This window comes from Vulpes vulpes, chromosome 16, assembly GCF_048418805.1.
Source record: "Vulpes vulpes isolate BD-2025 chromosome 16, VulVul3, whole genome shotgun sequence".
Lineage (NCBI taxonomy): Eukaryota > Metazoa > Chordata > Mammalia > Carnivora > Canidae > Vulpes > Vulpes vulpes.
In genome coordinates this window covers 41,575,935-41,598,906 of record NC_132795.1, presented here as the reverse complement: position 1 = coordinate 41,598,906, position 22,972 = coordinate 41,575,935, and the positions used below count along the sequence as shown (strand labels likewise).

Here is a 22,972-nt window from a genome sequence, read left to right as displayed (position 1 = left end):
CTCCAGGATCGCGCCCTGGGCCAAAGGCAGGCGCCAAACCGCTGCGCCACCCAGGGATCCCTCATGTAGCTACTGTTAACACACATTCTAAACCTCTAATTCCATGGCACAAAAGTTTTGTGAAAAACTCGCTGCTTCCGTACCTACGATTTCTGAGTTATAAGGAACTCTATTCTAAAACTGTTATAGGAATGAGGCCTAGCTTGGTATTTACATTTGGACATTAAAAATTTGTGAACTTGAGATAGTCTAGGTTTACGGCAACAGCGTAATAAGGGCTTCAAAGGATATGAATTCAAAGAAGGGAGTATCTTGGATGTGACAATGAAGATGCCATGTCTCTACTTCTTTTTAGATGAACGCTTACTTAAGATCACTGGAGAGAACATGCTCAAGCATCCCTGTAAGTAAGATCTTACTCCTTGTAAGTAAGATCTTACTCCAGCTATTTAGTACTCAGGACAGATGTTCAAACCCACTTCTACTGAAACCCTTATAAGTTTTCTTGGTCATGACAAGTTCACCTGTTCCATCTCAGGTGTGGGGATGAAAACGGATGTTGTGATGTGATAAAGTACTTTACAAAAATTCAGTGCAATTCTTTTTGATCATCTCAGGAAGTTTCTCCTTTATGTGAATGTTGGAGGACATATACTAGTATCGCAAAGAAAACCAAGTTTCCCCAGTTTTAACAGCTTCTACCAAAGTTATATTACAATGTTGAGACAAACTTTTCAGACAAAAACAAAACAGGATAGGGGTGCCTGGCTGACTCGGCTGGTAGAGCATGCGGCTTCAAGCCCCATGTGGCGCCTACCTTAGAAAAACAAACACAACCAAACAGGTCGTTTTATCCATGTTTCTTAGAAACCCTTTTTGCTCTATGGGAATAAAATGTCTCCCCATTAAGGTAGCAGAGGTACCTTATAAAACCTCAACCAACCTATTACTGGGCTTTCTCTCGTTTCTTGGGCATTCTCCTATACACTGATGAATAATCTCCGAATCTAAATTCACCTTTAAGCCATTAACTTTACATGCCTATCTTTATCACTCTCGAATCCATTTGCCAAAAACAATAAACCCTAACACAACAATCAACAATGCTTAAATCTAACCACATCCATTTTCTTTAAGAGAATATTGCCTTTTTAAAGCATCAAAGATGCTTGAGAAGCAGCTTGTAACAAACGACTTTTAAAACAGGACCCCTGGGATCCCTGGGTGGCGTAGCAGTTTGGCACCTGCCTTTGGCCCAGGGTGTGATCCTGGAGACCCAGGATCGAATCCCATGTCGGGCTCCGGTACATGGAGCCTGCTTCTCCCTCTGCCTATGTCTCTGCCTCTCTCTCTGTGAGACTATCATTAATAAATAAAAATTAAAAAAAAAAAATTAAAACAGGACCCCTTCAAACTTGAACAGAATCCATAATTATTTTCTTCTATGTAAGAGAACAGTATTTAGACTACCCAAAATGGAGAACTAAAACTTTAAGATACTTTTACTAAACAAAATTAAACACTAACAAAGGTTATATACAATTACAAACCAAGAGAGTAACCTGTATTTATCACATCTAACTTGGACTGGACAAGATCGTTATTTCAAAAACATATAAAGGTCAATCATTAGTTAAACCAAACAACTCCATAGAGTATAATCCTTTGTTCCCATTAAATAATTAGAAATGATACAACCCCCCCCCAAAAAAAACCAAATGATACAAACCACTAAGATAAGAACAATTAATTGTTCAAATTTTTATTTTGATGCACAGTATGAGAAACAAACTTTTAAATCATCTGAATCTTATGGAAAATGAAACAGCAAATAAATTAGACCCATGTTAAAATAGAAGGTCAGTTATACGTCCAAACTTAAGGATATAAGAGCCACAGATAAACTTCGATTCCACAGTCTTCTTTGAGAGGGCGAAGTCTTTCAAACACAACTTTGCTATGAACTAACTGGTCCAGAGCTCAACAGCACATGGGAATGTTTAACAGGGGTGGTGATCAGGGACACGTTTCCTGCAAGTATTACAAAACAGACACTTAAGAAAAACGCAATGGTAAAACTGAAAAGCAGGATTGTAACCAAAGGTTTACATTAAATACAAACCCATCTGGAATCCTGAAACCATTAAAACCCTATAACAAGGATGTTTCTACCTCGTAACTAACATCCCTCAATTATTACTCTATTAGTAAGAAGCCATTACAAAATCTGTGGAATGTGAAGACCTATAGATATTTAACAATTCTCAACTTCTCTAAACATATTTAACAAATACACGTTCTTCCCAAAAAAGGCTAATTCATGTTTTCAATTAATGTGTTAGTCATTTTACTAAATCAAAGACAAAGACAGTTTACTCTTAACCAGAAGTTGTAAAATGACAAGGCTTTGGGCATCTAGATGAACATCTCTGGATCACTATCCTAAACGAATGAAAACAAATGCCAGCAAATAAGCTAGAAAAGGGTCAGACAACTCACTCAAGTATATCGACAATGCCTTTCACATACATCTTAGATTTTAAACTTTTATTCTCTGGTGAGAAAATAATGAATCTCTCAAGAAGGAGGCATGGCAGGTGTACTAGAGAATTTTTTTACTTAGTGCCTATGTAAGCACTGCTTCTAGAGGCAAGTACAACAATCATTTTAGAGAAGCAGAAAAAGCATACAAACAGATCCAAAGAGCAGCATACTGGGACCATATAGAAAAAGATCTTCAGGACACCCGAGTGGCTCAGTGGTTGAGCGTCTGTCTGCCTGCAGCTCAGGGCGTGATCCCAGGGTCTGGGATCGAGTTTCGCATCGGGTTCCTTGCAGGGAGCCTGCTTCTTCCTCTGCCCCTCTCTTTGTGTCTCTCATGAATAAACATTTTAAAAACCTTAAAAGATCTTTAACCCTGGAAGTTTTATGGGATGACTACAGGACGCTGAAAAACATCGGTAACAGAAAAAGTTCTCCAGCAGCTGTCACAGGTCAACTCCGGGAAAACGAGTCCCCTGGAGGTAAAATATGAAGAGTCCCCAGAGTCCAGTATATTTGAGAAGGTGGAGTTAAACACAATTACTCAATGTTTCTTTACTGCAAATTACTGACAGCATCTACCAAATTTAATAAAGACTTAAACCACTAAAACAGTGACAGCTGGGATGCCTGGGTGGCTCAGCGGTTTAGCGCCTGCCTTCTGCCCAGTGCGTGATCCTAGAGTCCCGGGATCGAGTCCTGCATCAGGCTCCACCCAAGGAGCCTGCTTCTCCCTCTGCCTGTGTCTCTGTCTCTCATGAATAAATAAACAAAATATAAATAAATACATACATACAGTGACATCAGCTCAAACGAGGTATTATCGTGTGTACTTCAAATGTGGCTGAGGGTACCAAGTCACTGCAATGATGAGTGGGTGGCAGACCTTGCTGCCAACCCAGAAAACCTGATAGACCAGTTTCCTTTTGCTATCATTTTGCTTAAAGACAGGATACGGGGCACCTGGGTGGCTTAGCAGTTGAGCATCTGCCTTTGGCTCCGGTTGTGATCCCAGGGTCCTGGGATCGAGACTGCTATCAGGTTCCCCACAAGGAGCCTGTTTCTCCCTCTGCCTGTTGTCTCTCATGAATAAATATTTTAAAATCTTAAAAAAAACCCCAAACAAACAAGAGGAAACAACCATACTTAACCAACTTGCTGGCATAATTCCAAGAAAACTCTCAACTTCTCCTTCCCTCACCAATGTTCCATTCCAAAACACGAGCACTCATTACCCTACCCTATCACAGTACCAGGACCAGAGAATCTTCAGATTTTTCAGCCCAGTTTTCCTTCCACTATACCACAGTAGATTTAAATACCATTTCCCCTTTTCTCTCCATGTCTAAATCGCTATTTTCTCCTCTTTCCTTCTTCTAATATTAACAGAACAGCTGCCATTCACAGGAAGAAAGCCACTGAAGTGGGCGTTACCGGGTTCCCCACAGAGAATCCTTGTGACAGAGTCCATTTAAGGTGCAATCTCATAGTGCTCCTCCTACTCTCCTGTTCCAGAAACGAACTCTCCGTGCTCCCATCTAAAACCAAGCCCTCCTCTTGTTCTTCCATTCCTCCTCACAGCCACTCAGCGGGCTGCTCCCGCCTCCTGCATCCATCACCCCCAGAGATCACTCCCACCGACAGCACTGAATGCTCACTGTAGAGACCCATATCTTCTAGCTCCCATTCATAAGAGACTCCCCAAGAAAGCAGTTTATACATACATTTCCTCCAATTCTTCCCCTGGCCTCTGTTGAACCTAATTTAGACTTGTCCCCTCCACTCCACAAAACTGCTTGGTAAAAATACCAACGGCCTCTTTTTGCTAAATCAATCTTTAAGGTCAATTTTCAGGCTTTATCTTACTTATTCTTATCACCGTGGTGATCACTCCCCACCCCTAAACACTTTTTCATTTGGCTTTTGAGACACACATTTCCTGGTCTTCCTCCTACCTCAATGGCACCCACACCCCCAACCTTTCAAATTCTGTATTATGGAAAATTTCAAACATAGAGATTGTATAAAGAATCCCCATGTATCCATTAACCAGTTTTAATAATTATCCTTTATCCATACTTTTAAGTTCCTTTTTAGTGTCCTCTGCCAGTTGCTCTGAATCTTCCTAAACTTACTACTGGAGCTCTCAAGTGTTCAGTGCTTAAAACCGCTTTCTTCCTTTAGCTACATTCCCTCCCTTGGGGACACAATCAGTCTCACGGCTTTGAATGCCACATGTAGGCTGACAACTCCTAAACTTAGCAATCACACCTCAAACTTCTCTCCTAAACTACAGACTCAACTACCCAACTGCTTTCACAATGGAAAGCTCAAATGTCCAAGTCTGACACCCCCACCCTCCTTCCCAAAGTCTTCTGCATCTGAGATAAAGAGAAATTCTCACTTCTCCAAGAAAAACCTTGGATGAGCCTTCATTCCCTTTCTCTCACACCTTATATCCAAACCATAATCAAACTTCGCTGGCTCTACTTCAAAATCTTTTACCAACTCTTCTCACCAACCTTACCTGTATCTACTGGTACAAGCCACCGTCCTCCCCACCCATATCCCTGAACCACGGCCACTGAACAGGCAAAATTAACATTTTTAATAACTACTAGTAAGAATAATTAAAATTATTAACTGCGGGGATCCTGGGTGGCTCAGCGGTTTAGCGCCTGCCTTTGGCCCAAGGCGTGATCCTGGAGTCCCGGGATCAAGTCCCGCATCCGGCTCCCAGCATGGAGCCTACAGACTCAGCCTGGTAAAAAGACATTTGTTCTTACTACTACAGCCCTTCACTCCCAATCTGGTTTTGACCTTTTCAAGCCTGGCTCTTGATGTGACCTTTCAATCCTGTGAGCTCCTCTATATCACCCATAGCTCTCTCCTCCTAAGCTTTTCTGCCTTAAATCTAAGAGTTGTGACTACGTATTTTAAATAACATGCATAACATGCTAGCTACGCAGAAATGCCTTTTTCTATCAACTACAATTACCAAATACAATCATCTATTTGTTGCTTCCTAAAAACTGTTCATTAAAATGCTACAATACCTTGGTGCTGCTTTGATAATGTTGTCCACACGCAGAATCACCTCTGCTGCTTCAGCTGCACTCAAAAGAACTTGTCGCTTCACTTGGAAACTTTCTGTTATACCCAGTACTGCCATATCTCCGATGGTACCTTCCTTCATATCTGAAGAGAGAAAGTAATTTACTGAACAACTACAATTTTAACTAAATTTAACCAAAATATCCCTAATGATATACAACAAATAAAATTAATCTTGTTATGAAAAATGAGATTACAAGACCACACTACTCAATTTGTTAGAGAAATTTCATCAACCTAACTCAAGCCTTTTAGAAAATGAAAATGTCAATTATTGGATCATCTGTATTAATGGAAGACAACTAGGTCAGGTAATGGAAATTTTACACAGAAAACCCAATCACCTGTTTTATTTTTTTTAATTTTTATTTATTTATTCATGAGAGACAAAGAGGGAGAGAGGCAGAGACATAAGCAGAGAAAGCAGGCCCTATGCAGGGAGCCTGATGCGGGACTCAATCCCGGGAATCCAGTATCACGCCCTGGGCAGAAGGCAGGTGCCCAACCCCCGAGCCACCCAGCTGTCCCCTGTTTTTATCTATATACATGCGTGTATGTGTGTATACATGTACACGCGTATATATAAAATTACTGCAAAAAATGCGCTCATCACTAATTACCACGGATTCTTAAGAACTGGAAGAGAATTCAAAAGCCATCTACTTTTCCTTTTCGGAGAATGCAATACTTGACTTTTTGACAGATATTATTTATTAGCTCTCTCTTCTCCGGTGCAGAATTATCTATCCTCTATGACTGCTCCTATGTCTTGGACAGTTGACTGGGAAACTTTTCTATTTGAATTATTAAATCTACCTCTTTGGCCACTTTTATCTATGTATCAAAGATCTGAAAAAAAAAAAAAAAAAAGATCTGCACTCAAGAATGTCTCATCTCTTAATAAGTTTCCCAGTGAGATTAGGATTTAATGTTGATTATACTCTAAAAAACTTAACAAAGTTTACATTTATTTCAGGATATTAGTACTATTTATGTATTTAAATCCTAGCCACCACATAGTAAACTAATTACAAGTCTTCTAACTAACTCTATAATCCCTTATGAAGAACACTTCTGAGAGTGCTGAAAATAGAAAGTTAAACATTCTCCTAAGATATGTAATGGTTACAGAGGCAAGCACCACAGGAATCTTCTCTATGGTTACCAGAATTCATCTTAAAAAAAAAAAAAAAATTGGTAAAGAGTTATTACCCTTACTTATTACAGGGTTCTAACCGACTTCTTACCCAGGCCAGCAGTTGTGTTGCCTTCACTGTGGGCAGCTCGCAGCTGGGCCACCAGGTCTGCACTGTCGTAGCCTGCGTTATCAGCTATGATAGTTGGCAGCTATAAAGTGAAAAAGACAAACGGTAACCATTATACTCTAAGAGTTCATTTACTTCCACCTAGGACTTTTAAAAATCATACATTTATACGCAACGTAAAATTGTTCCCTTTGTAATTACTACTCATCATAAAGATAAACTACAGAATCAAGCAGTGTGAACCAGTTTTTTCTTAAAGCCAAAAACACAAATGTGTCCAAGACATAAAAATGTATTCATTTAAAAAACCATCAACACTCACAAAATTTATAAATTCAGATCTCTTTATCGACTTACCATTCTCAGTGCTTTAGCATAAGACTCCATAGCAACAGCTTCTTTGCCTGGTGTTCTACTGGCAAGCTGTGTCACAGCATGAGCCATCAGCATCTCAGAACAGCCTTCAGATTAAAATGAAATTCCAGTAAAATATGATGTTTAGTTATCTCCAACAAACTCAATTACTGATTTTCCTTCAAACGTGTAAAATATTTTAAAATTAAGTATAAATGCACTATATATATATATATCATATCATTATAGCCAAAACATTCACTGTCTTTATAAAACATGGTTTAATACTTTTAAAACACTTACCTCCTCCATACACTGTTCTAGAATCCTTCACAGTTTGGGCAAGAACACAAAGAGCATCATGCAAAGATCTTTCTGCTTCATCTAAAATCTGTTGAGTGGCACCACGCAGAACAATGGTACAAGCTTCACCTGAAGTTAAAAAATAATATTCTTAGGTCACCGTGAATACTTAGTTACATAACAGTAAGAGTTTGTCTTCTATTTATGCAGATACTGGTTATGATTACTACTTGATTTAAAAATGAACATGTCCTCTGCTGTTATACATTCTTTTTTGCTAATAATCCATGTTCACAGTAATTCTAAATTATCTAGAAAACAATCACGTTGAATATACACTGTTCACAAAGGCAAGGTTAACATGAATCTGACCTCAAGAGACTGAAATTAACATGCATCCTATGCTTCTCAAGAATTAAGACACATCACATTCTACTAAACATAGTAACTATTTCTTTTAAATTCAATTGAGCCTATCAAAGATTTAGGAACCTAAATCAGGAACTACATAATCACTTACCAAGGGCTACCCCAGAAAAGTGGATAAGTTTATCTTCTCCAATCATGACTTCCTCAATAAGCTTGCAACTTCCAAGCTTCACTAGTTCTGGGTGGTCAAAGGTAGAGGCAATTTCACCACCTATGAACATGAACATATGTTAATTAAATGAATTAAACGCACATGTTTAAAAGTTGTTTTCTAACAAGAACTAATGAACACATTTAAGTTGACTGCTTACTATATACCAAGCACTCTTTTAAGCACTTCACATAAATTGACTAATCTTTATACAAAAACTCTCATGAGAGATGTTATTACCCGATACGAAATAATAAAATTGAGGCAAAGAGATACTTAGCTTCTCATTCAAGGCTACATAGCTCAAACAAAAATACGGTGAAGCTGGGATTCAAATCCAAGTACCCTGTTTTCAGACTTACCTGTGCATACTCTATTTCCATAAAGTTAAACTGGGATTTTAACATTTACTGTTAAGCCTGAATTTAAATTCAGATTCTCTGTTGAATCTGGTCTAGACAACCAGTACCCTTATGATCCAATTTCCCAAAATAGAAAGTATTCGACTAGTTCATTACGTCAACAGATGTAGACATTAGAAACTGCTTAGAGTATCAGAAACCTGCTAATCGTCAAGTGAAATCTCAGAAAGCCCCTGTAAGACTTAGAAAAAGGGGAGACCTATATTAAGAATTTCCCAGAGCAAACCTCATGAGGTGTCAAAAAAGTAAATGTATCTTGGGGCGCCTGTGTGGCTCAGTCGGTTAAGCCTCCAACTCTTGCTTTTGGCTCAGGTTATGATCTCAGGGTCATGAGATAGAGTGGTGTGTCAGGCTCGCACTCACACTCAAGTGTGGAGTCTGCTTGTCCCTCTCCCTCAGCAGCTCCTCTCCCATGTACTCTCTCTCAAATAAATAAAATCTTTCAAAACAAAAACTAAATATATTTTACTGCGTCTTATTTCTATTCCTATTTTCCTTCCATCTTCCATGGTGTAAACTGAAAGGTTCAGCCATTTCCTTTTCTGGTTTTAACTGCAAAAGTTGTTTCCATCTTAAAATATTTTTCTCTAAGTTTATTACTCTTTTAATAAAGCAGATTCCCTCTATCATCAACAACCAACCCTTTTCATACTCCTTACTGTTAAGTCTAAATTACTGATACTTGACATCTAATTTACAGAAAATTTATTAAAAGGACTCAGATCTTTCCAACTCAGCTGATTTATACTCATCTGTACAGCTGAAGCTTGACTGGTCTACACCTGAGCCTGCTATGTGTTCTAGATGTGAGACGCAAGATATTTGGGACACCACACCCCCAAAATGAGACTAATTTGGTTGATGAGAATTTTCACTTAGCCACATCTGAGAAAATATTTCTAGACATTACGAGAGCCAACTTCACACATCTTGACAACACACAAGTTAAGAATGGGAGGAACCACAGGGTTAACGTTGCATTTGGTTGTGCTTCGTGCAGTGAATTTTCTTCTGAGTGTATGTGGCAATGTATCAAGTCGATATCAAACTTATCCCATGAATTTGCTATCATTAACGTTTATTTACGTCGTATCTTTTAATTTTTTGCCTTAAAGGAGAAATTACCCCGTAAATTTTATCACCTTAAGCAAGTGATAGATATGTAATGGCTCTTAGAGATAATTCTGTACGGGAGAAGAGAGATATGGGGATGCCTGGGTGGCTCAGTGGTTGAGTGTCTGCCCTCAGCTCAGGTCATGGTCCTGGATTTCCGGGATCGAGTCCCACATTGGGCCCCCTCCCCTGCAGGGAGCCTGCTTCTCTCAATCATGAATAAATAAATAAAAATAAAATCTTAAAAAAAAAAAAAAAAACTCGAAGTACATTAATTTTTTGTTTTGTTTTAGATTTTATTTATTCATGAGAGTTACAGAGAAAGAGAGAGGCAGAGACACAGGCATAGTGAGAAATGTGGGACTCAATCCCAGTTCTCCAGGATCACGCCCTGGACTGAAGGCGGCGCTAAACCACTGAGCCACCCAGGATCCCCCCCCCCCCCCCCCCCCCCCCCCCGTAATGGCTCTTAAAGAACTTTAATTAAAGTAACCTCTCTTCAAAGTAATTAAAGGAAAAACATCTCTTTTTAGGTCAGAAGACCACACTTCTCAAAATATTAAGAGTGGATTAATAAGTTACTCTGAGATGAAACCAATTCTACCCTTAATAATAATTAGCATACTTCTAATACTCATGGCACTCGAAAACTGATTTTATATCTCAAAACCCTCTTCTTAATTCTCATTGCAGAATCCCAAACCAACTTTCCAACCCACTCATTCATTTTCAAAGCCTTGAAAATTAGAAAATAAAGGCTGCAAAACGTAGTCTTTCAAGGGCTACTTAGTGGTTATTTAAAAAACTATTACTACAATAAAAAGTTAACAAGTTGCTCATTGTCATTTTGATGTCAGACATTATCTTACTTTTAAACAAATTTCTATTCTACACAACTGGGATTTTCAAACTCATACCTCTATTAGAGTGTATCACACTATACTAACTTTTCATTATCCACTGCTGGATTGTTTCACACGTAGTTCAACATTACTTCCACAAATTTAAAAAAGTTAACAGAAATAATGTTTAAGCACTGGACCCACACTCTCTGACACAGTCAAGTGTTCAGTAAACGTTACTATTATAACTTACTACTGCAAAGGGCACAAAGCATTTGAGACTTAGCACTGGAAATAAACAAAGAATAAACTAGATAAAACTTAGTTTTTAAGGTTTAGTTTTAGACTAGGGGTAGAACACTGGTCTGTGCATTTGTGAGAAAAGACCTATTATCTTTAAAACAATGCAACAAAAAGGTACCTATAGCTATAGCAAACATGGCAGATAATTTGGTTATCTAAGGATGTCAAAAACTGTTTCTGAGAATAATGAAGATATTCTCAAGTTCCTTAAATAGTATGTCTTTGTACTCTGAACAGTGTAAATTACATATATTAACATTCAATAAATCCAAGAGTGATTAATGTTCGAAATTAATGTCTTTTTTCTCCTACCTGTAACAAGAGCTAGGCGTTCCACACCTGCAAAATCTGCATGTTCGATAGCCATAACACCAGCAGCACCAAAGAGCTGTTCAGGGTAATTGTAAATTAACTGCCTATAAATAAAAATGTTCAAAATTGTTACTTCACAAGGCTAAAAAACACGGAACCATTTTTTCCTTACCAATAAGGAAATACAAATTAGAAATCCCCTATCTTCCCTATGCAGTAATTCATAAATTATATAACTTAACTACAATAGCACTGCAAACAGATAGTTTTTTTATATTGCTATTGACAGGATAAACCGGACCATAATCCTGAAAAGCAATGTAACAGAAATCCATCAAAAACCTATCAATGCTCACATGCTTTAATTCCACTTCGGAGGCTCTACAGCAAGAAAATGAATTTAGATGTTAAAAATCTTTAATGAAGGGATGTATACAAATTTTTACAATCAACAGCAAAACCTACCAATGACTCAATGTCTATCAGGAATGTGTTTGTGCAAATCACAATTTACCAATGATGAAAGCTTGATATTTTAAGTAAAAATTTATACTGTTTAAGTCAAAAAAAAAAAAAAAAAAGGCAAGTTATAAAGTCCTATGTTCACAACTAAGTGAAAAACTGGAATTAGAAACCACACATACACACACAAGTCGGCTTAATAAAAATTTCAGGAAGGTTAGACCTCAGATTGTTCCTTTTTTATACTTTTTTATCTCCCAAAATGAGCATGTTATTTTTATAATAGGAGTAAAAAGGACACATTTAGAAGTTTAGAACTTAAAAAAAATTTTTAAACAAATAATCAGTGTAAGGGTCTCCTCTGGTTGGCTCAGTTAAGCCCCCAACTCTTGATTTCAGCTCAGGTCCTGATTTCATGGCCGTGGGATAGAGCCCCACATCAGGCTCCACACTGGGCATGCAGCCTGCTTAGGATTCTCTTTGCCCCTCCCTGCAAATATTTGATTTTCCATCAAATATTAACTGCCAAAGTTACCACTGCCATTTTATTGCTAGGAACATGCTGTTCCTCTTGGTCTTTTCACCATTTAAAACAATCCAAAGGATTTAAGTAGAGAAAATTAGACAGAGACCCTGAGGTAGGAATGAGCAAATAGTTCAAAGCAGTGGGTTCAGGCCGCCTGAACCTGGAAGCAATTAGAAGTCTTTCTACCCAAACTCCAGCCTGGGCTTCTGGAGCAAAAGGGCGACATGGTGAGTACCGGACTCCTCTACTGCCCACTCTAGACCCTACCGCGAGGTGGCACTCACTACCGTTGGATCCTGGGTATGTGGTCCCGTAATATCAAGGACTCAAAGATGGAAGGAAGCTGGCCAGAGAGGCATGGAAGAAAGCTGTGAGTGAGTGCCTACCTCCTGGACACGGATTCCGTGTTATGCTGCCTCAGACCACTGGAGTGGATAGAGTCATGACTTTTTTTTTTTTTTTTTTAAAGAGTCAGGACTTTTTATAGTCTTTTCTAGTTTTACTGAAAAAACTTTTCTATTGCCTCTGAGGAAAAACAAAAATCTACAGACACTTTAGATACTAACAATTAAAAATTCACAGTTTACACATACTTTCATACAAAAAAAAAAAAAGACCTAAAACTATTACTTTTCATCTCTTCATTCTTGTTTTATTCCTTTGCTATTGGTTTTTGGCTACTTCAAACTCCCACCACTTAATATGGAATTCAATCTCTTCACCAGGGACGTCTGGTTGGCTCAGGTCATGATCCCTGGGTCCAGGGAGCGAGTCTCACATTGGGCTCCCTGCGTGGAACCTGCTTCTCCCTCTCTGCCTGTGTCTCTGCCTCTGTCTCTAATAAGTAAATAAAATCTTTGGGAAAAAAAAAAAGTTTCAAAAAAAAAAAATTTACTACTATATGTATACTATAGCCCAAGACTAAAATATAACTGCCAGAGCAGAAAACTTATTAATGTAACAAACCTTATTAAGTATATTAACATAAAACAGTACCATCATTGTGACGCAAATGCCATTATAAAATTCTATCTGAAAAAAAAACACCAGTTCCTAATAACATGTCACTAATTCAATATGAAGTATTTCCTTAAGTCTGTGTAGACAAAAACCATTTATTAGATTATTACAAATATTGTTAGCAAAAGCGCATACAGACCTGTTAATAAAGCAATTTATCCCATGCTTAAGAATACGTTCAACTTTCTCCTTCATTTTTTCCTTTTCGGCATGTTCTATTTCAGCAACCTTTGCTGTAGAATCAACTCTTACTCTGGAACCAAATATCTAAGACAAAGAAAAGCAGGATCACTTTCTTTACTTTTAAGAGTCCCACAGCAAAAACATTTTTATGTAAATACACTAAAACGACATATTTGAATACATTCATATATGTCTAGGTATTTTTAGCCAACTCATTTTGAGCCTGAGTTTATAAAGCAGCTAATAATTAGAATTCCAAGAAACATAGTGAACGTACCTTTATTTTGTCTGTATCCATACCAGTATTTGCAATGAGAATTTTAGCATTTTCAATTCGTTTTGGTTGATTTACTCCAATTTTTTTATCCAACAGAAAGCCTACAATAGAGTGTTGTAATACTTCAAAAATATGTTGATAAATCTTTATGTCTGCTTTATTAAATTACTCTTTCAAAGAACACATTTAAGCCCAATTCCCAAACTCCTAGAACCTATAAAGCTTTTCACTAAAGCAAGTGATCATAAAAATCAATTTAGCAGGTAGAAATCTTAAGGGCACAGCACAAATATTAAGAATAAACATAGTATTTTGAAACTTGTTTCACATGTAACAAAATATGCAGTTGTGGATTGTAATATAAAGCTACTAAGTCCACTTTCATTAGCTTAAAACCAACCCAAAAGAAAAATGGTGAAGATTCAGGAAAACAAGGTATTGCTAGAGATTACTAAACTTTTTAAAGAACTGAGGCTGGTGATAAAATTTAAAAAAAGAAAAGAAAAAAATGCATGTACAATGGAGTCAGACAAACCTAGCCCCAATCATGTCCATGCTGCTTACAGGCTCTATGTGTGCAACCTTGGACAAATTAACCTTAGCTATTCATGTGTAAAACAAGAGTTATCACCACTGGCAAAGATTCTAGTTTCCAGTCTATGGGCCTGTGATTTGGAATTCTCTTTCCAGGCTTCCTTTAGATGCACACATAACTTTCACCTTTTTAAGCCATTACCATCTTGAGTTTTCTGCTCTATTCAGATGAACCTAATTCTCAATCACTGGAATCGATACCATGAGGAATAAACGACATTTTAAGCAAAATTTGTATTAGAATACTTGTACAGAACACTCAAAAATGGTACTATCCTGTTTTCATTACCTTTCCTCACCCTTAGCCCCTATTAAAAATGCTACACAGCCCTTGCATATAAATTCAACAAGAGTATTTTCAGAATTGTTACTCCCTTGAAATAGAGACAAATAACATACAGTAAGATTTGGAGACAAATCACTGGTAAAGCTGTTTCTCCTCTATAGAAGAGAATGCTTACACATTTGGTAAATTATATACAATATAAAGATGTTTCGGGGTAGGGGGATGGGGTAGCTGGGTGATGGGCATTGAGCAAGGCACGTGATACGATAGGCGCTACATGTCATATGCAACTGATAAATTATTGAACACTGCAAATGAAACTAATGGTGTACTACATTAGCTAACTGAATTTAAAGGAATTTTGAAAAATTCATACTCTAAGAACAAAATATGTTATTACTAAGGAAACTGTAGTTTCTAAAACATTTATTACTTTTTAAGAAAACCAAGAACTAAAACTTCAATACCTACCAGCTAAATGATACGACTTACACAAACTTCCTGGAAAAAGTGCCATTTCAGGATAGCTTTTATTAAAACTGTAATTTCTTTACTAGAGACTGCAAGAACTTCAAGGTATAAAGTGAAACCTTTGGATTATCAAAGAAATGCTGGCATGGTGTGAAATGAAGCACACAGTTAAGTATGAGAAGTGGATTAAAAAGACAAAAACGGTTGCAATATGATTTGTACCCTTCAAGACTTTTCTGGCTTTGTAAAGTGTCACTAGTCCGAACGAGCTAAAAAGATTCACTATTTATCCTTCAACACCTGACGAAAGCCTGTTTTCCCATATTCAACACACACATACCTTCATCTAAATAGGAATCTGCCAGACTTCCTCCTAGCTTCTTGATGACATGAATTGCCTCCAGATTACCAGAGCCTTTCAGTCTGAGAACAGCTTCTACGGCTAACTGAGTAAAGTGGTCTTTGTGATGAGTAAGAAGTTTTGAGGACAATGTTGTTCCCGCAATGTTCATTAAATCTTGACGGAACTTAACTTCGTCAGAACTAAAAGAAAAAAAAAAAAGAAAAAAGACTCATGCCTGTTTTAAAAATGCTTCTCCAAAGATATCAGTCCTATTTTTCTTTTCAAAATTCATCCAAATACTTGTCAAAAGATAATTTCACCTCAGTCAGGGCTCTAAGCTTTGGCAAAGAATTAAAGTTCACCAGCAATCAAGAAACGCACAATTAAAGGATACTACACCTTCCCCACCAATCTGGCAGCACACCAAAATAGAAACACAAGCAGACAAAATAATACCAAATGCTTCAAGAACATGGATAAATGAGTATTGCTATACAGATGCTATACAGATTATCGAGAGTGAAAAATAAAGGTTTTCTAGAGAATTATTTGTAAATAAAAATGTCTTAAAATACACATATACATTTGGACCCAACAATTACACTTCCTGAAACATTTTTCTGGTTAAGAGGTTTGTCACAACTGTTATCGTAAATCTTAAATTTATCAAAATACAGATCTCCAACTCTAGATAGATAAATTACACTATAATCAAATGTTTACCTGTTAAAATATTGAAGAAAATATTAACATTCAGAAATATGCTTATTATTCAATTAAGTTAGAAGCTAAAAAACCCTCTACACAATGACTCTGTTTTGTTTTTTGTGAATTTACATTCTGGAGTGTAATGTGGGGATGTTTTGTTATTGGGACAGGATGAGACAACAGGGTCATGTTTCTGTATGCTCTTCACTATTCTCCAAACTTCCTGCATCAAGCATCATTTTGAAAAAAATGTCAAAAATTTAAAACAGTATTATTTTGGTATACTGACCCATGATCAACTGCAGAATTCAACAGAGCCTGTCTTGCTGCCTTTGTGGCTTCTCTCCAACCCGCAATGATGGTCTGTGGGTGAATCTTTTTTGCAATCAAAGTTTCTGCTTCCTATTAATAAACAGTGGAAAACATTCAATAGAAAACACACAGAAAGAACTCAACTACTTCTGATACAAGAGCAAAAAACAGTAAAATGAGGTTAAAGTTGCTCAGATACCCTTACCCTTAGTAATTCTGCTGCTAGCACAGTAACAGAGGTAGTACCATCACCAACTTCATCATCTTGAACCCTTGACATATCTAAAAGTAAGAAACTAGTTCGTAACTCATTTATATTTGATATAAATGCATTCTGAATTACTTCTCCATAGCTTACCTAATTCTCCAAACATATTGACTACTAACCTCAATCTCACTTATCTAGGTTTCCTCACTGGACAAACCCTTTAGAGATTCTCAGCCTAGAAATGTTTTATTATTAATTGCATGGCACTTCAGAAGATTTTAGTTTACGAATGGTAGTAATTAAAAATTGGACATCAATTAACTGAAAGTAGTCAATAAAGCCTAGTTAAAAATCATTTCAGGGGTGCCCAGGTGGCTCAGAGGTTTAGCACCTGCCTTCGGCTCAGGGCGTGATCCTGGGGTCCTGGGATCGAGTCCCATATCCGGCTCCGTGCATGGAGCCTGCTTCTCCCTCTGCCTCTCTCCCTGTCTCTCATGAGTAAATAAATAAAATCTTTTAAAAAATAAATTTAAAAAAATGTGTTTTAAAAATGGTAAAAAAACTTTATCACTTTCAGACTTACCAACTAAAACTTTAGCTGCTGGATTGTCCACACCGATGTTTTTTAGAATAGTTGCACCATCATTAGTTACCATAAGGGAAGCATCTCGTCCACTGCTTAGCAGAATTTTATCCTAAAAGGAACAGATTTGATTCAAGTTAAGATACAAACACATCTGGAAGAATGTACGAGTCAATCAGTACTCTCATATTCTGCTAACGTGTAAATACTCTGGATGGCAATTTGGCAAAAATCCAAATTTTTCCAGTGCATACACTCTGTAAGCAAACCCTGGTGTTTGTCCCCAAAAACACTCAAACAAGGAGACATTAACCAGGTTGTTTCAGCACCACAATAGCAAAAACAATGAAAACAAAGTGTCCCTCAATGTGGTTTAATAAATAGAAAATACAGATTATCTATACTAAAAAGGATTTTCTTAAAACCTACAGAAAAGGGGCAGCCCCGGTAGCTCAGCAGCTGAGCGCCACCTTCAGCCTAGAACCTGATCCTGGAGACCTGGGATTGAGTCCCACGTTGGGCTCCCTGCGTGGGGGCTGCTTCTCCCTCTGCCTGTGTCTCTGCCTCTCTCTCTCTCTCTCATGAATAAATAAAATATTTTTTTAAAAAACCTACAGAAAAAGTACACAAAGTAGTATCTTTAAAGAATACATGTAACAAAACACATAATAGGTACCTAAATCTATTGGGAATATTTACATCCAGATAGAAGAATGGTTGTCACTGGAGAAGGGACTGAAGATGGTGGTCTAAGGGGCTTTAGTTGTATCAGTACTGTTCTAATTTTTAGGAAAGAGAACCTATCCATGTCTTAACATATATAAAAGTTAATTTTGAAGTTTAAAAAGCATCCCCAGAGGGATGCCTGGGTAGCTCAGAGGCTAAGCATCTGCCTTTAGCTCAAGGCATGATCCTGAAGTCCTGGGATCAAGTCCCACATGAGGCTCCCTGCATGGAGCCTGCTTCTCCCTCTGCCTGTGTCTCTGCCTCTCTAATGAATAAATAAAATCCTAAAAAAAAAAAAAAAAAATCCCCAGAGAGGGAGTTCTTAACTAGATTTCCAACAACGCGTCTCAAGCAGCATTGAACCATAAGGATTCCTTGTTGTCCTTACCATGCCCTTAGGTCCTAGGGTGCTCTTCACCAAGTCTCCAATAGCAATGGCACCAATAAAAGATGACTGGAGTAATTTAAAAAAAAGAAAAAAAAGAGAGAAATTAAAAGTAAAAATCAATCTTACAGTCTGAAAATTCCTAAAGTGCAACAGCAAGGCTTTTAGAGAATGAGAGAAGGCGGCTTACCAGCCGAGCCGTCTCCGCTCTCTCTTCATCAGCTCCAGCCTTGAAGATGTTCACAGGTGCGAGGGAAAGCGACGCCTGAAAGGAAAGAAGAAGAAAAAAAAAAATCAACAATCAGCTTGAATACCAATATTTAACGTGTATATACAGTGATGCATTCCTGCTAGAAATACGTGTAGGCATTTAAGAGGAGGTCAGTTCACGGCACTTCTCCCAGCAAATGATGTTGTGCATCACCCAGGGGCGGAGGTCTGCGGAAGCGGGGACGCGGGGCTGCAAAGCTGTGTGAACGAGGGAATCTGCGGGCGCTCCCTCTCCGGGTAAACATCACAGCGCGGAGGAGGGCTGTGCAGGCTGAACACCGGGCAGCCCTAGCACCACCTGCGGCCCGGGCCGTGACCCTGGGGTCGAGTCCCGCGTCGGGCTCTCCGCGTGGAGCCTGCTTCTCCGTCCGCCTGTGTCTCTGCTTTAATCAATAAATAAAATCTTTTTTTTAAAAAAAAGGCTTGGGGATCCCTGGGTGGCTCAGCGGTTTGGCGCCTGCCTTGGGCCCAGGGCGTGACCCCGGGGTCACGGGATCGAGGCCCAGGTCAGGCTCCTGCGTGGAGCCTGCTTCTCCGCCCCTCTCTGTGTGTATCATGAATAAATAAATAAATCTTTAAAAAAAAAAATGGATTAAGGTGGCTTTGAGGCCGAGGTAGGCAGGGGCCTCCATCTGCGCCCGCGGTTCCACGCCCCGCCCCGGAGGGCGGGGCCTGCCGCGCCAGCCCGCCCCGGGCACTAGAAGCTTCTCCGCGCGGGCTGAGCCCGGGGCGTTGGAACCTGGGAGCGGCCGAGCCCGCCCGAGACGCGGCACCGAGGCCCGCACCGCCCCCCCCCCCCCGCGCCGGGAGCGACGGAGGGCTCGGCCGGCGGCCCGCGCCATGCGCGGCGGGCGGCCTCGCGGGACGGACACGAGGAGCCTGCGGCGACGGGAGAACGGACGCGAGGGGCGGCGGGGCTTGGGCAGGGCCGCGGGGCCAGACTCACCATGGTTCCGCGGCTTCGGCACACGCGCTCGCCCCTCAAGGCTCACGCCTGGGACCGGAGGGAAGAGAAGCCGGAAATGACGGCACACGCTCAACCGCAGGGGGCGGGGCCCGGCCGGCGCGCGCCGCTGCCGCCTGGCGCCGCCCTCTGGGCCAGGGCGGGGGAGCCGTCGGGAGAGGAGGACCGCGTCGGAAACGTAGCACGTCACACCGGGAGGGGGCGGGGCTTCGGCTCACGCTCCGCCCCCTGCGGCACCGCCCACTAGGGGCGGGGCCGACGTCAGGGGTGGAGCCGTCGGCAAACAAAGGGGACGCCGAGCCTCACGTTGCCACAGCAACGGAGCTTTCCGCCCCTCCCCCCAATTTCATCTTTAAAAATTCGCCTTAAAAATATCACAGATGCACAGCTTTTCGAGCGTTAGAGACTAACAACGAAAAAATAATTCCCCAGAAGCAACCACATTCAGCTTGTGCAAGCTGTGCAGTTTGACAGGTGTTTTATTTTTTTGGGGGGGGTTACCTTATATTACTGAATATTTTTATTGCTGTTTTAATTTTAATTGTTATTTATTGAGTGACGAGGAAGACTTATACTCCTTTTTTTTCCAAGTACAATTTTTTAATAAAGATAATTACAAAAGATGGAAAAATCAGCTCAGAAAGGCCAATTACTTCTTTAATAGATCAGTTTTTGACATAATAACTCACATCAATTTTAAATACTATCACATAAAGCATATTGGAGAAAAGAGATTTTGCTTCATAATTAGAAAACTCACAATAAAACTTGCCAAGAAAAACAAAAACAAAGCCATTTTGAAAATAAATACAGTCCATGCCAAAGTAGTATAAAATGAAGCCGGAAGTCTTCCAAAAGAAAAAATTTTTCTTCCCAACATTTTCTCACTTGCTTATGGTTTCTGAACTTACGCTCCTTTTATTGCATTTTAAAAAGCGGTTTTTAATGGGACATTGTTTAGGACACAGTCTTGTGAAGGCTGGTGGAGATCTGTGCCCGGCTTGCTCATTTTCAGGGCTTACATTTTGCTCCTTTTCTCCCCTCCACTACTAGAGACGACTAATAAACTCTTACATGATGTGTTGGTACAGACTAAGGTCGATCCCATATATTTCAGTTTTATTATTAAAAACAAAACTTTCAAAAAATAAAAATAAAAACCAAAATTTTCAAAAAAATAAATAAAAATAAAAGACAAAATTTTCTATTTGAAGTTAGCCGGCCAGGATGGTTGCAGTAAAATGTTTGTGCTTTAAAAAAATCTGTTAGTTGTCTTTTACCAACTTATGAATGGATCACTTAGCAAGTGCTTGGACTTACCTGCGGTTGCTAACACTGGTGGGTGTTTCCCATTTTCAATTGTTTTTAACTCTGGAGATAAACTTTAAGAATAGTTTACGTCTGGGATTGACGGGCTCTGGGGAGGAAACCAAATCCGACCTGCCACCTGATTTTTTACAGCTGGAGAGTTAAGAATGGGTTTTTTCATTTTTAAATGATGGAGGAAAGAAGACTATTTCGTGGCATGCTGATATCATATGAAATTTGTATTGTGGTGTCCATAAAGCTTGGTTGGAACATAAGCATACCCATTTTGTTTAATATACATATTTTTAAAGTTTTGGGGTTTTTACCTTTTTGTTGTTGTTTTTTTAGTAATCTTGCACCCAGTGTGGGGCTAGAACTCATGACCCTGACATCAGTAGTCACATGCTTTTGCAACTGAGCCAGCCAGCCGCCCATACCCATTTATTTTTATGCTGTGCAGTGTGACCCAGAATTATACAGTGGCAGAGTGGCTGTGACACACTGTTTAGCCCAAAAGCCTAAAATAGTTATTATCTGATCCTTTACAGGAAAAATTTGCTGACCATGCTTTACATTATTCTCAAGGTCCACCATGAAAAGGGGTCTTCAGATTGGACATAAATTATTTTACTTCTACCAACAGTTTTTTTTAAAAAACGTGCTCTTCTTGCAGGAAATGCACTTGAATGGGCAGATCCCAAGTCTGGGATGAGAAGAATCTCAATGAGAAGCTGAGAGGCCTGCACAATATTAAAAAGGTCTTTTTTTTTTTAATTTTATTTATTTAATAAAATAAAGGGAGAGAGGGAGGGGGAGGCAGAGACACAGGCAGAGGGAGAAGCAGGCTCCATGCAGGGAGTCTGACATGGGACTCCATCCCGGGCCTCCAGGATCAGGCCCTGTACTGAAGGTGGCGCTAAACCACTGAGCCACCTGGGCCGCCCCAAAGGGTCTGTTTTTATGGTGAGCCAAATCACTTACCTGAACATTATTAGGTCCTCTGGCAGGCCTGAGACTTCCTTTGGCCTGAGACTGGGTGATGGAGACAGCAATCAATGCCCCCTCCCTTCTGGGCTTTAGAGAAGTTGGGTGGGTGGGGGGGGGGGGGGATTGTCAGGGGCCTTTGGATGGGGGACTGAGAGGCAGGCCTTGCCACCTGTGGAGCTAAGCCAGGGACAACCAGGAGGGGACCACCTATCTGGGGACTCTCAGCAATTTGTCCTTTCCTCTTTGCATGTGTTTTTGACTCTTCCTCCTTTCCTACCTCCTACAAGGGTAGGAAACCCTTGTACCCCAGGGGTTAAACGCTCAGCTTCTGGATCCAGGCTGCATGGGTTTGGATTTCAGCTCTTCTAGTTGACTAGTTTTCTAACTTTGGATGTGTTCCATAGGTCTGCCCACCCTGATCCATAGCAATGGGAGAAATAACAATTTGTTGCTTCAAGCCACTCTGTTTTAGGGTGGTTTGTTGCACTGGATAACTAACCTAAATACTCTCTCAACAATGCCTTTGAAGAGGCATTTATCCAGTTTGCTTCCATTTTTGTAAGAGCCTGAATCGGTCTCCCTGCTTCATTAAAACATCACATGCTCCAGTGTTCCTCATGTTGATGTCAGAGCAATCTATTGTTTCTCCATTGTTTAAAATCCTCCGAATTCTCAGAGAAAACAAAAATTCTTCAGTGTTCTACACATATGTACCCTCATTTCTTCCTCCTTTTATTTAAAATATTTTATTTATTTATTCATGAGAGACACAGAGAGAGGCAGAGACAGAGGCAGAGGGAGAAGCAGGCTCCCTGCGGGGAACCTGAGGCAGGACTCGAGCCCAGGACCCCGGATCATGCCCTGAGCTGAAGGCAGACACTCAATCACCAAGCCACCCAGGTACCCTCTTCCCCCTTTTCTGTCCCCTACCTTGCCTTTGCAGTCTCTGCTCCAGTCATATGGAACCCCTTGCCACCACTGGACAATCATGGTCTATGTATAGTTATTTACAACTGTGCCTTGAACTTTACTCCTTCTCCCTAAGACAACCTTTCCTCTGAACGTCCTCTAAATCTATGAAGACTCTCATGAAACACCTTAGGGATTACCTCCTCTAGGCTTTTCTCGAAAATCTTACTTAGACTGAGTTTGACGCCCTTCCTTTTTGTGTGCCTTTATATTATTATGTTATTACGAATTGGAGTAACAA

General features: G+C 39.7%; 1 protein-coding gene across 1 annotated transcript; it reads right to left on the bottom strand.

The window, feature by feature from the left end:
• Positions 1–1,746: 1,746 nt before the first annotated feature.
• On the bottom strand, positions 1,747–19,608 carry CCT2 (chaperonin containing TCP1 subunit 2). The gene is made up of 16 exons (XM_026001735.2): positions 19,450–19,608; positions 18,424–18,498; positions 18,237–18,302; positions 17,123–17,234; positions 16,537–16,613; positions 16,309–16,421; positions 15,309–15,511; positions 13,618–13,718; positions 13,297–13,424; positions 11,150–11,253; positions 8,098–8,217; positions 7,578–7,706; positions 7,278–7,381; positions 6,903–7,002; positions 5,598–5,739; positions 1,747–2,031 (listed from the first exon to the last, which is right to left on the bottom strand). The coding sequence occupies exons 1-16, from the start codon at positions 19,450–19,452 to the stop codon at positions 2,001–2,003; spliced, it is 1,608 nt and encodes a 535-aa protein (XP_025857520.1). The 5' UTR covers positions 19,453–19,608; the 3' UTR covers positions 1,747–2,000.
• Positions 19,609–22,972: the final 3,364 nt, after the last annotated feature.

Coding starts and splice junctions, on each gene's coding strand:
- CCT2 (XM_026001735.2), bottom strand. Junction 16,422..16,536: donor TAGCAGCAGAATTACTAAGG/GTAAGGGTATCT, acceptor GTTTATTAATAG/GAAGCAGAAACTTTGATTGC. Junction 13,719..15,308: donor AGATTCCTATTTAGATGAAG/GTATGTGTGTGT, acceptor ACTCTATTGTAG/GCTTTCTGTTGGATAAAAAA.